Below are 13058 nucleotides of genomic sequence, written 5' to 3'. Positions count from 1 at the left end.
TTCGTTTTAGAATGTCAACACAACAGCTTCAATTAAAAATATGTTTGACACCTAACTAATACAATAGAGGGCTTCTCAAATTTCCATTGTTTCAATTCATCAGACACTGAATATGAATTGAGTTTCAAGTCGGCGTTCAAGGAGTTGAAATGATGGCATGTCAAATTTTAAGCCTTCTAAGTCTCATTGAACTGATTCAACTTTGTGAAGCGAATGGATTATTAGATTGGTTTGGATTCGGGACCAATGAAGGCATGACAGCTCGGCCATTGAAACAGACGGTAGGATAACTTCTTGCACATTATAAAACCAAAATCACTTTGGAACAGTCTTTTTGACATACAATCAGAACGATTCCTTGGAGGCCACCTGCATTTTAGATGGAACAGGAGTGGGTAAGTGGGTTGATTTTATGTTCATATTTTCACATGATTGAGCGGAAGGTACCTGCAGTACCTTTTTTGACATTATAGCAACTGAATGAATGGCCAAATGTTTAGATTCATTTTTTCCACCAATAGGAGCCCTTTTTCCAACGTAAAACAGCCCAAACGGAATGGGAAAGAGATAAACTATTCACGACAAGTCATTAATGCATTTTTTCCCAAACATTATGTTACCTGGGTCACAAATTATACATAAGATTTTGATAGTATTTGCTAAAAACAACTAAAACGCATTTTATTTCAATGAAATGGAATCGTCCCAATTGGATCTAAATTTGATACAGTCTGTTTGAAAAAGCGCCCTCTGAAGTGAAGAATTTAAATCATTTTTCTTGTACCGTAAGAAGCCTATACATCAAGATTATTTTTTCTATCACGATTTCCAGTTCGGGTCTTTTGCTCTTTTTAAGTACAAAAAAAACGAACGTTGACCCTCTACCGCAATCACTTACTTCCAAATTTGCCAAAGGAATTAACGACTTGCTAATACCCAAGAGCAATCACAATAAAGGAACTATGAATGATAGGGCACGCAATGAAAGCAACTTTCTCGAGGGAATTGCACTTGCTTCATTTTAATCTCAACTATTTCGAAGGCAACATCATCAGTACACTTCACTTGAGAGAAGTGGGAGGAAAGTTGTTCATCGACGGTGTCATTTACGGACTTCCTCATGATGAAGCACCCAATCTACATGGGTTTCACATTCATGAACATGGCAAAGTGGGGAGTCGTTGTCTTGATGCAGGAGGTCATTTCAATCCTCGAGGGGTAGGTCAATTCAAGCTGTCATTTTGATATGTGGGCAGTGGTTTTAAAAAGGAACCTTGATTGGTGTTAGACCCAACATGGTGGACCCAAGGATAAAATCAGACATATTGGAGATCTGGGGAATGTTCAGTCCAATCATGGGAAGATATATGTCAATGTTCAAGACACTCAGGCGTCCCTCTCAGGAAAATACTCGGTATTGTAGCGGCGAAACTATTACGATTTTATTTAGTAGCATGCTGAATCATCATTGCTTACATGAAAGTATGTTTTGGGGAAAACTATTCGGATAAAAAGTTTTGGGTCTCATTTTTTCTTCTTTTTATATAAAATTCATTTTAAAGATTTCCCTATATTCAGGATAAATATTTTTTTGGGGGGGAGGGGAGGTTTAGCATTACATTCAATTTTTGTATGATATTTTGCTGATTTTGGAGTAAAAGTCTTGCCACTTAAAATACACTTGCCAATTTTACCCAATTTTTAGAGTAATATATTTTTTTTGGGGGGGGGTCGATTTTGGCCAATGAAGATTTTTGGATGCTATTAGGTTGATTTTGGATTAAAAAAAATCTCGCCACGTCACCAAAATAACTGAAGACATAGGCCTTAGAATACAGCTGCAACAATATACCAGACCATTTCGGCCCAAACAATTACTTACTAAATGACGTCTGTTATTTATGAAAGCGAAGTAGTTGAAAGACTTCCGGTCAGTGTGCTGAAAGGTTTTCTTTGTAGGGGACTTCAATTTTCCGGCTAGTGTCGTAGAGTGCGAGGCTAGTCCAGATGGGTACATCTCAGTCGTTCGAAAAGCTGGAGGAGTTTGCGATCTTGCGCAATCTCTCCCAGTGCAATATCGGTATAAATGATGGCGAAGGGAGAAGGAAAGACAATATATTCGTGAGATCCAGAATCAAAATTGACTCGCTATGCAACTGACAGTTCATAGAATATAGGACGGTCGGAGAGTCCCGTAATCATAAAATACTTCACCCAGCATGTTGGTGTAGCCACTAGAGCAAATAGGGACTGCGAGGTAGGAGTTAAGTAAACTCTAGCGGCCTAAAAAGGCAAAAGAGCGTTAGTAGGGACATGAACAACTGGAATATGGACGGGGACGCTTGGTTTGGGAATTAGCTTTTCGCGATTAAGTTAACGCATTATGTTCTTCTTCAAATGAGAATGATCCCAGGCAACAGCAATTACTCATTTCAATTTTCAGCTTGATCGAGCGACTGGATCAAAAGTTATGCCGTCTTAAAAGACACTACAAAGCTCTTCAATGAATGAAGGAACTAGCCCTCTTGTGGTAATTGATTACCAGAAGAGGGCCAAGTCATTCATTCTGTGCTCTGTTATGTACTGCACTTTGAGAGGGCATAACTTTTGACCCAGTCGTTTGATTGAGCTGACATTTCAAATACGCAATCGCAGGGATCTGGGGCCAGCCTTATTTGAAGAAGAATTTAATTCATTGACTCGAATTGAAGTGGCTAATTTTCAACCTTACCATCCCCGTCCATATTCCAGAGGTTCATGGTAGGGAAGAACCATGAGGTTTGGCAAGATAGAACAATTGAAAGTGCAAAATATGAAAAGCACTCTTTTTTCTAACTCGTCTTCAAAAAAAATGTATAAAAGAATTTTAACAATTGGTGGCATCTGAAATTTAGACCTTTGGGAGGAGGATGCATTTTAAGACGTTGCAATATTGGCTTTAGTAAAGTTTACAACACCCAATTTGAGATTTTGTGACACATGTACATCAAAATAGAAGTGCAAAGCATATAATCCATTTAGTACAGCCTCTTTTCAGCACAACTGGCCATTTAACTTCCGTAAGTTATTGATAGTTGACAAATTCATTAGATTTAGTATTGTAAACTTGATTATTTAGTCACACTGTTTTGGCTCAATTGAAAATTAATCGAATAAACTCAGTGGTGCACAGAGTCCCAAATTTTACACTTACTATTGATTACAAAACAATAGCAATTTATAATATCTGTGAATCAAATATTTTTATTTGCTTGGCTATTGGGGCTGTTTTTTTTATATTTTGCTTTTTTTTAAGAAAAAATTATTTCTATATTTCACCAGAAGCAGTTGAATAGTTTCAGTATCTTGAGTGATGAGAGTTCTGATTTAGCAGTTAACAGTAAAGCCGCCACACAAATAACTGAATTGAATGTGACATCATTGAAAAGAAAACAACTCTAGTAGCATCCTTCTGCGATTATTTATTTGATGGTATCAATAATCCAGTTATTTTTGATGTTGCTGAATGTCTCATTCAAATTTACCACGATTTGTTGTTTGATAACTTGTTCAGGATAAAGCTTGCAGAGTTGGAAACCAGCACTGTTAACGCATTAACATCAATTGTTGCCTAGGGTTGTTAATTCTCTATCTTTACAACGACGCAAGAACAAACGTTAGCACAGGGTTTACTAACGCTGTCTTCTCTTTTTTGCCGCGAGATGTCTCATTATGAAACAAGCAGTCCCTAAAGGGTTCTCAACTTGTTTTTTTTCATATGATCTGATCCAGTACGTTTATGTGACGCTTAGTAATCTGTCAGATCATCATGTTCTCCAGATAGGGTCGACCATTACTCAAAAGCCGGCGTGCTCTAGAGTAAGACCGGCCAATAAGGTCGGTCTGGCCAAGTTCAAGTTCGAAAATGAACATTGGCAGTTGATTATGGAAAGGTTAGGGGAGCATGATCTTATTTCAATACTGAAAAAGGAATCGTCAATAGATGTAGCCTTAGACAAAACGATTCTAGTTTTTGAGGACGTCTGTTCCACTCTAGCAATCTCTGAATGTGTTCAACAAGGAGGGGCACAGTCTAAAATTCCGAAGTATAGGAAGAATTTGTTCAAAAAGAGTTGAAACTAGCAAAAAGTCTCCGTAGAAATTTAAATCCAGAAGTTGTGAGTAGCCTTCGAAGAAAATTAGATTTGATGCAAAGTAGGATTAAGGCCTCCATTGAAAATAATCAGTTGAAGAAGGAGAGCAGAGTGGTCCAGGAGGTCAGGTCGAATTTGAAGGCTTTTTTCCCTTATGCAAACTCCAAGAGAAAGAAGAAACACCCTGTAGGGCCTTTTGAGTTCAATGGGGAAGCCATAGACAATGTAGGGTCTATGGCCAACATACTTAGGTGGATATCAGTCCTCTAGTGTGTTTTCAACTCCAAATTGTTTAAGAACAACAGCACATTGCTCTAATGACGAGTCTGTTGAGATTGATGTTGTTAGTCACATTGAGCAATTTGAGTTAGTCACATTGAGCAATTTGATGATCTCATAGTTACAGATCAAGATGCTTTAGCGGTCGTCAGGCATTAAGGCTTTCAAGTTCTCCTGGTCCTGATGGTGTTACATCTCAGTTTCTGATGAGATGCTCACAGGTTCTTGCTCCTGTTATCTCATACTTGATGCGTTCTATCTTGGATCAGGGAAGTTCCCCTCTTCTCTGAAGCTAGCTCATGTTGTTCCAACTTTCAAAGGGGAAAGATATAACTCGCTCCCCAGTAACTAAAGGCCAAATTCTCTCACTTCAAATATTGCGAAGATATTTGAAAAGATCATGAAGTTCAAACTTGTGGAATTTCTAGAAGTCCATGATGTCCTTCCTCCTAGCCAGCACGAGTTCCGAGCACATTTTAGCACGGTTACCCAACTGATTACGCATTTAGAGCAGGTCATTGAGTGACTGGAAAGGCACAAGTCAGTTGATGTTGTCTATCATGATTTTGTCAAAGTCTTTGATAAAATAGGTCATGGCCTTTGGCTTAATAGACTTCATGACAATGGGATCCAAGGCAAGATCCTAAATTGGATAAGGAGCTTCAATCAAAATAGGAAGCAAATTGTTGAGGTCGAGATATTCCTTAGTGACGAACGTGATGTCTAATCAGGGTGTTCCCCAGGGCTCCATCTTAGGGCCCCTCCTTTTTACACTATTCGTTCCGTTTTTCACTCGTTCTTGCACTCCTCCGGCTCTCGCTTTTGCCAGTATTTTTAATCACTGAACACTCCATCGAGATCAAAAATAGGCTGCGATGAAAAGTTCTTTGGAAGTATGAACAACAAGATGGTTGGTCCGTGTTGTATGAATCGCTACTTCGTCGAATTAATGTGATAAAATTTGTGTCGTGTAACTGGACCATAACTCTGTACAAGTCGATGGTTTAGCCACATCTTGAATATGCATCACCCATTTGGGCTCCAATGAGTTCAGCAGGCTTGCAAAAGGTTGAATAAGTCTAAAGATGTGTTACTAGGAAAATAGAGGGAATGAGAGAGCTGTCGTATTGTGAGGAGAGATTAAAGAAGTTGGAACTGTACAGTGCTCATTGAGGGTATGAGAGGTATCTGACACTGTACGTTTTCAAAGGCATCCTTATGCTTTGTCCCAACCCAAGGTTTAGGGTCAATTGTAGTGACCGTAGAGGCTAAACGTGCGTTTTGAGAACACGTTCAAGCACTCGCGAATTCAGACTAGTTACAACAACAAAAGTCCATCTTTCTTCTTTCTTGGTCTCTTTCATTGTTTAACTTGCTCCCCTCAAATATTCCAATGAGTACGTACGTAAGTGTTGATCCAGTGCATATTCTATGATCCAGTAGTACTCCTCCTTTAAGTCAGACTTGGACCATTTCTTGACTCAAACTCTTGATCAACCCTACATTCAAGGACTAGCCAGATCTGCCAACTCTAAATCGTTGGTGGATCAGATATTGTATGATTATGAAGTTAAATAAAATGATTACTTTTTCCGTCTTGAGCTGCTGGGAATTCCATCCGCAAAAGGAAAAAAAATTGAAAGCTCCCCTACTTTTTCCTAGAATTTTCTGTACTTTTCAAGACTAACTTGAGGTTGTGAAGTTTTGAATTATTTTACAACTGATTAGCAAAGTTAAGTTCAAATTCAAAATTCAAATGCTAAATGGATTTATTCATAATAGATTCAGCCCTGCTTTTTTCACAAATAAGGGTATTCACAAGAATTGATGTGTCAAAATAGTTCTCAAAAGTCAAGGCACACGAACAATGGGCAACATGAAAGAGCAGGTTCCGTCTTCTTTTTTCTTCCTCGTCCTCATCATCAGTATCAAACATTTTAGGCAAGTTGGGCTTGCTCTCCTAGACAAATCTCTCCAAATCCAATTGGAACGCATCCTCACACCTCAAAGAAGGAGAATTCCGTTTCAAGGCCATTTTAGGCAGGACTTGGATGTCGGTGTTGTCGCAAAATATGTCGGCCAGGTTCCTTTTCCTCAACATATCTTGTTGGGCGTGATCAAATGGGTGCGGTCCAGCATTGTTGGTGAAAAAGAAACGATCGCCAAACTTCAATCGTTTGAACTGATCTCCTATAATGCAGCTAAATGTTCGACCCAGAACCCCGTCCTCAAAGGACTCTTCAGCCAGGCCTCCAACAAAAAGATCAATGTCACCCGGATTGACATAGGTGTCTCGAAGCTGGTCCCAATTGTCTTGAGAGATCTCGGCAGGCCGGTTATTCCACGAGCACGCTTTAGGGAGATTACAGAATGCTCTCCATTCATTGTATCCTGGAATACCGTGATCTCGTCCCCGTTGAATGTTCCTAGCCACAAGATCTTGTCCAATGCCACCGTTATTGTTTGAGAACAGGAAATTGGTGACATCATCGGCCAAAAAGCGGTCATAAGCCTGGGCCTCTTGGTTCATCAAGCCATTCAAAAGCCGCTCCATGCCCAATCCGTCGTCGGCCAGGTACTGGGTGAGATCAAAGAATGTATCCTTTACCATGAGTGTATCAATTTCAGCAGGAGGGCTGTTCAATGAGAAGATTGTGATGAGACCCTCAATCATAGTGTGACCAAAACGGAAAGCAGCCGTAGAGAATCCATTGGCCACGGTGGCATCCACATTTGGGTCGTATATGGAGTCACCTGCAGTCCCAAGATCCTTGTAGTCCACCACAGAATCGCCCAGCATGGCGCTGAGAAATTCGCCAAACACAACGTTTTGCCACTCGGCGGTGAGAATCCGACGAGCGTTATGGTACAGGGTCTCATCATCCCAATGGGGTCGGAGATCCTTCAGCCCTCTGGCAATGCGATTGTGCTCTCGGACAAAAATGGTGTGCATGCCTGCAAGTGCTCCCATCTCAGTCGCTCGGCTGTCCCCGGCCAAGAATTGGAGCTCTTCGTCAAACTCCAGCTTGGGGAGCAACTCTTTTCCAGTCTCAGTCTTGGTCACTTTCAAGAGACCATCACAATCGTCTCTCAGCAAGGACGCCAATTCAGTGGAAGATCTGAGGAAATGGTATTTTAGTGGTAGTCCACATCCTCAGTGAAAATGGAAAGGACGTTTGAGTCTGGAACCAATGTATGGTTGTTGCTTACCCATACACATGGGAGGCATCAATGAAAGCTGTGACGGCGTTCATTTGCTCTCGAGGACCCTGATGATCTGCCGACCCCTCGCAAAAGGCTGTGGATCGAGTAAGTTCCAAGCATGTGACCTCGCCATTTGTGGCAGGGTGCTCAGATGACCCAGCCTCCTCGCCGCTTTGGCTTCTCATTTGGGTAACGTTTTGGACCATACTCCTGAAAAGGCATCCAACCCCTCAGAAGTGTACCAAATAATACAGTTGCTTGGATCACAAATACCCATGGGCAGGCAAAATCATGATTACCTCCAGGCTTCTGCTGACAAGACAGAGCGATCCAATTGCTCAAGAGGCAAGGCTCGGCCAAAGAGAGGCGGCGTTCGGCTCACGTCCACTCCAAAAAAGGTGTCGCTAAGGGGTACAAAGATGGGGAAGCATTCTTCATCCGTGAAATGTTCACAACACTCCTCAGCCTCGATTTCGGGAGAAATTGATATATCATGATCCACGTATTGAGCCAATTGGGTGAACATGTGGGTGAGCTCATTGGTTGGCTTGTCGGCATCTGGATGGAAATTTGTGCTCACCAATCTGGGATTGGGCAAGAGTGATGCCGGATGGGAAAAGCAGTTGCCTGAACCTTGGCCCCAGATACTATTTGGACCTGGAACAAGAGCCACTGTCAGCAACCGCATCAACATTGCTCCTTTGGGAGGATAATTCTAGATCCTTCCATTCACATCACTATCATTGAACGTAGTAACACATCAGCTTGGTCCAGCATCAACAATACTCATTGGCCTTCTGCTCTATTCAGAGCAGCAATTGTGCCGGCGGCTATGGACTAGCACTTACTGAAATCATTGGCCAAGGATGAGAAGCGAGTTCCTCTGGGTTGCCCTCGTCCATCAGCATATGCGGGTGGAATCAGTCGCTTGAGCGCCGTGCTGGCCGCTCCAAATAGTGGATACTTCAAATTATTGCACAGCCCAGTGATTGTGCGATATGGCATTTGAGGGTCACATTTCAGATGTTGGGCCTCAGGAGAGCAAGCAAAATTGGCCAACGGCAGGTGAGGGCAAGAATGAGCCATGCCTCCAGGAACACCACCAGAGTTGAACATCTCATGCATGGTGCCTTCAATGCTGGCAATGAGGATATCCTCAGACATGAACTTGTCAATGTTCAACATGTCTGCGCTTCTCTTCACCAAGCGGTTCCGGGCGTCCATGGCCTTGGATCTGGGGATCCAACCAGATGGAGCATTAATGCACTTGTAGTAGTACAATTAGCCTGAGGCAGAGATAACTTCAACTTTTGGGTTCATTCCCGCAGAACTTACTCTCGTGTGTACTTCTTCCCCTTGCGGCTGGCTCGAGTGGCTGGCGTGTGCACTGCCTCCATGGTTCGCTTCTCTGCGGCCAACTCCGCATCAGCTTTGGCAATGGCCTCACGGATGCTCACACCCACGGAATGTCCAATCAAAGCAAACCCAAAGAAGAGGAGGCACACTTGTTTCCAAGCCATGTTGAGAGATGGACTTGATGCACATCACCAGTCTTCCGTGGCTTTATATAGCCAGAAGGCCCCATTAAAGGTTATGCAAAGAGGCGATTATCCCTTCAAAAGGCTCGCAATTATCCACATAACAATCATTTAACCAGGGTTTTAAAAAAGCTGGTTATGTGATGAAATTCAAACTTTGGTTCGTTTGGGAAAATAGGCTATACTTCTGCTAAACAAGGAATTACCTTGCTGAGAAAAGGTGTGTTATGTTTGGATTCTTGAGACTTAGTCGTTAGTTCCTTTAATGATAGAAAGATCCCCTATAAGTGCCTGAAATGCGCTTTTTAGGCGGAACTTTCGCTTCCAGGTAGCCTAGGTTGATGATTTAACATCTTTCAAACCTTTAGAGGTACCATGTGGCTGATACTATAAATAATGGAGTCTTCAAAGGTCCAAATGAACCACATTTTTTTGGACTTCCTTACCGCTGCCGGGATTGGAATCCCAGCAGTTCAAGACTAGAAATTTATTCATTTATTTATTTATATATATACTATTTGATCGACCAACGAATTGGTGTTGGTTGATCTGGCTAACCCCTGAATACAAGGTTGATCAGGAATATTCGTCAAAAACTTGTTCAAGTCTGACTTAGATCCTGCTACTGGATCAACGCCTACATAAGCCCTACGAATATTTGAGGGCAGCAAATACAACAATGAAGGAGCCCGAGAAAGAAGAGAGTTGGACTTCATTGTTCTTACTAGTCTGGATTCTCGAGGGCTTGAAGGTGCTCTCAAAACGCACATTAAGCCCCTACGGTCACTACAATTGACCCTAAATCCTGGGTTGGGACAAAGCTCATGAATGCTTTTGAGAACGTACAGTATCAGATACCTTTCGTACCTTCTCTGAGTATTGTACAATCCCAACCTTTCTAACCTCTCCCAATACGAGAGCTCTTTCATATCCTCAATTTTCCTAGAAAAACATCTTTGGACCTGCTCAAGCTTTTGCAAACCTGCTGAACTAATTGGAGCCCAAATGGGCGAGGCATATTCAAGATGCGGCTGGACAATCGATTAGTATAGAGTTAGCATTGTGATACTATCTCTGGGCTTAAACGTGCGATAAATCTATCCACATGCTTGAAAAGCTTTACCAACTTTCAACTGGATATGCCCATCGAACTTTCCATCATTTTGGAGGACTACACCTAAATCCTTCATGGATGAGACCTGCTGAATGCCCTTACCTTCATCATCTAATAGTGGAGTGTCTAATGACGTCGACCTAAAGATCATTGAGCGAAATTTCATTCCATTCAGTGTCATATTACTCACAGCAACCCAAGAGTAGATTTGGTCTAGGACCTCTATCAGACAACCGGTATTATGACCATTTCTACCAACTACCAATTTTGTATCATCGGCATAGTAAGAGATACTGACATTACTACTACCAAGCTTCTGAAGCCGAGCAATAAAGATGATGAAAAGGAGCGGACCCAAAATGGAGCCCTGACGAACACCCGACTTGACGTCATGTATGTCACTAAGGGATCCCTCAACCTTAACCAATTGCTTCCGACCAGAAAGGAAACTTCTTAACCATTTGAGAACCTTGCCTTGGATTCCAATCTCATGGAGCCTCTTAACTAAAAGAACATGATCTACCTTGTCAAAGGCCTTGGCAAAGTCGATATAAACCACATCAACTGATTCATGGCTCTCTAGTTCCTCAATAACCTGCTCTTTATGCCCAATCAGTTGGGTAACCGTGCTAAAATGTGCTCGGAACCCATGCTTGCTAGGAGGAAGGACTTCATGAATATCAAGAAATTCAACAAGTTTGGACTTCATGATGTTCTCAAACACCTTCGCAATATTCGAAGAGAGAGAAATCGGCCTATAATTACTGGGGAGCGAGCTATCTCCCTCATTGAAAATTGGAACAACATGAGCTACCTTCAGAGAAGGGGAACTTGCCCTGGTCCAAGATGCAACGCATCAAGTACGAGAAAACAGGAGCAAGAACCTGTGAGCATCTCATCAGAAAATTAGATGTCACACCATCAGGACCGGGAGCACTTGAAGGCCTCAAATCCCCGATGGCTGCTAAAGCATCTTGATCTGTCACTATAAGATCATCTAAACGCTCAACTTGACAAGCCTTGCCAGTCCCAACAAACTCATCAATAGAGCAATGGGCTGTTGCTCCTAAACTCTTTGGAGTTGAAAACACACTAGAGAACTGATCTCCAAGTATGTTTGCCATAGACTATACATTGTCTATGGCTTCCCCATTGACCTCAAAGGGCCTTACAGGGTGTTTCATCTTTCTCTTAGAGTTTACATAAGAGAAAAATGCCTTCGGATTCAACCTTAACTCCTGAATTACTCTAGAATTGATTGGCCTTCTTGTCATCACAGGCAAGGTCTAAAGTTCGAGGCACGCCAAAAGGGTGTAGAACTGGCTTATGAGGAGTCGTAATTGGCTGACGATTAATACGAGCACTAGAAAGCGCCGGGCAATTTTTTTTTGTTTTTTATTAGAATATTAAAATTGCAAGCTATACATTTTATTGCAAGCTATACAGTGGCACACCAAACTATTGGGGTCACACCATCTATTAAGGACACATTATCGTAAAGAGGCACATCAAGGATCTGCAATGTCGGTGAAACTTTTGGGGGCTTGATTTTGTGCTTTTTAAGCCATGGCGTTAGGTAGGAGCACGACGACATGACTTGACTTTGTTTCTTCGAAGTCCAGGGGAATCCAGGCTAGTTCGAACAATGAGGGGCCACCTCATTGTACATTTTGCTTCCCCCTCATATTCGTAGGGAATACGTGGGCATTGTTGATTAGGTGATACTTGGATAGAAAATAAGTCTGGTGTCGTCTTCCCTGATTTGTCAGTGGGGAATTGCACGCAATGGGATTCTTTTTCAATGTTATAGTTCGAGGTTTCGTTTCTTATCAGCCTTTTGATTCAGAAACGCCATTTATTCAATAATATATGAGAGAGCAACAGAATTTGATTTCGAACAAGTGTGTTGCATCAACTTTTGACTCTTACAGGCACCTTGAACCGTTTCCTTGTCAGTGACAGAAGGGAGAGATCCAACAATCAATTATTTTCAAAGGCCAGTTATCCCATTGTTGTTGAATCAGGTCGATCTTGGAAATTCAAAATTAGCTCAACTTTCGGATGGAACAAAAATAATCGAGAAAATTTGTTTAAATATCGTAGGCGAATAAAGGCCAATGATAGTTGGCTTCGAAATATTTTGACATATTTTCAATGCTGAAATTACAGCCACTACTATTGCAGAAAAACTTATTTTTTGCAGGCCATATCCGGTCCAATGAACTTAACCAATAATACCACCTAACTCGTTGAGTTAAGAGATTTGGCATGCGGGTATATGCAGTTTGCTATCATGAGATAAAGTTCCTCTCCCCAATTTTTTCAAGGGAACTTAGTAAGTTCCACTACACCCACACACGACTCACCAACCCGAAACCAATTAATGACACTATCACTACAAATACTGCATGGATGATGTTAATTAGACTAAACCATTTGAAACTGAAAACAAATTAATGAAATAAACCTAAACATCACAAAAGTATATATCTTTGCAGGTTTTAGGCAAGGCCATTGTGCTTCATGCCAAACGCGACGATTTAGGCCGCGGTGAAACAAAGGACTCCTTACGAACTGGGAATGCTGGGTCAAGATTGGCTTGTTGTGTGATCAAGCTCAATGATTGGAAAACCTACTCGTTCAACTAAAATTACATACAGCACATTCACAAGTGCTTGGATTCTTGAGGTCATTTCTTGGCATTAAACAGACATGGGGCATTTTCGCTTACATCAGCACAATTGGTGCTCGGGCCGCGGCATCAGAGGTCATGGGAAAAAGTGTTAGGCC

General features: G+C 41.7%; 2 protein-coding genes across 2 annotated transcripts; one reads left to right on the top strand and one right to left on the bottom strand.

The window, feature by feature from the left end:
• The first annotated feature begins 112 nt into the window (after positions 1 to 112).
• LOC131882625 (superoxide dismutase [Cu-Zn]-like) lies at positions 113 to 12953 on the top strand. The gene is made up of 5 exons (XM_059229827.1): positions 113 to 281; positions 350 to 395; positions 1043 to 1218; positions 1289 to 1414; positions 12767 to 12953. The coding sequence occupies exons 1-5, from the start codon at positions 150 to 152 to the stop codon at positions 12914 to 12916; spliced, it is 630 nt and encodes a 209-aa protein (XP_059085810.1). The 5' UTR covers positions 113 to 149; the 3' UTR covers positions 12917 to 12953.
• Positions 6164 to 9161, bottom strand: LOC131882614 (lactoperoxidase-like). The gene is made up of 5 exons (XM_059229807.1): positions 8952 to 9161; positions 8465 to 8850; positions 7916 to 8273; positions 7623 to 7826; positions 6164 to 7531 (listed from the first exon to the last, which is right to left on the bottom strand). The coding sequence occupies exons 1-5, from the start codon at positions 9134 to 9136 to the stop codon at positions 6373 to 6375; spliced, it is 2292 nt and encodes a 763-aa protein (XP_059085790.1). The 5' UTR covers positions 9137 to 9161; the 3' UTR covers positions 6164 to 6372.
• Positions 12954 to 13058: the final 105 nt, after the last annotated feature.

This window comes from Tigriopus californicus, chromosome 6 (genome assembly GCF_007210705.1).
Source record: "Tigriopus californicus strain San Diego chromosome 6, Tcal_SD_v2.1, whole genome shotgun sequence".
In the NCBI taxonomy this organism is placed as follows: Eukaryota; Metazoa; Arthropoda; class Copepoda; order Harpacticoida; family Harpacticidae; genus Tigriopus; species Tigriopus californicus.
This window is presented reverse-complemented; position numbering and strand designations above follow the sequence as displayed.

Excerpts from the sequence above, each read along its gene's own strand:
- LOC131882625 (XM_059229827.1), top strand. The coding sequence starts at position 150 with ATGATGGCATGTCAAATTTTAAGCCTTCTAAGTCTCATTGAACTGATT. Across the intron at positions 282-349 it reads CTCGGCCATTGAAACAGACG|AACGATTCCTTGGAGGCCAC; the intron begins GTAGGATAACTT and ends ACATACAATCAG. Across the intron at positions 1,219-1,288 it reads GTCATTTCAATCCTCGAGGG|ACCCAACATGGTGGACCCAA; the intron begins GTAGGTCAATTC and ends GATTGGTGTTAG.
- LOC131882614 (XM_059229807.1), bottom strand. The coding sequence starts at position 9,136 with ATGGCTTGGAAACAAGTGTGCCTCCTCTTCTTTGGGTTTGCTTTGATT. Across the intron at positions 8,274-8,464 it reads ATCCTTGGCCAATGATTTCA|GTCCAAATAGTATCTGGGGC; the intron begins GTAAGTGCTAGT and ends CTCTTGTTCCAG. Across the intron at positions 7,827-7,915 it reads TTGTCAGCAGAAGCCTGGAG|GAGTATGGTCCAAAACGTTA; the intron begins GTAATCATGATT and ends ATGCCTTTTCAG.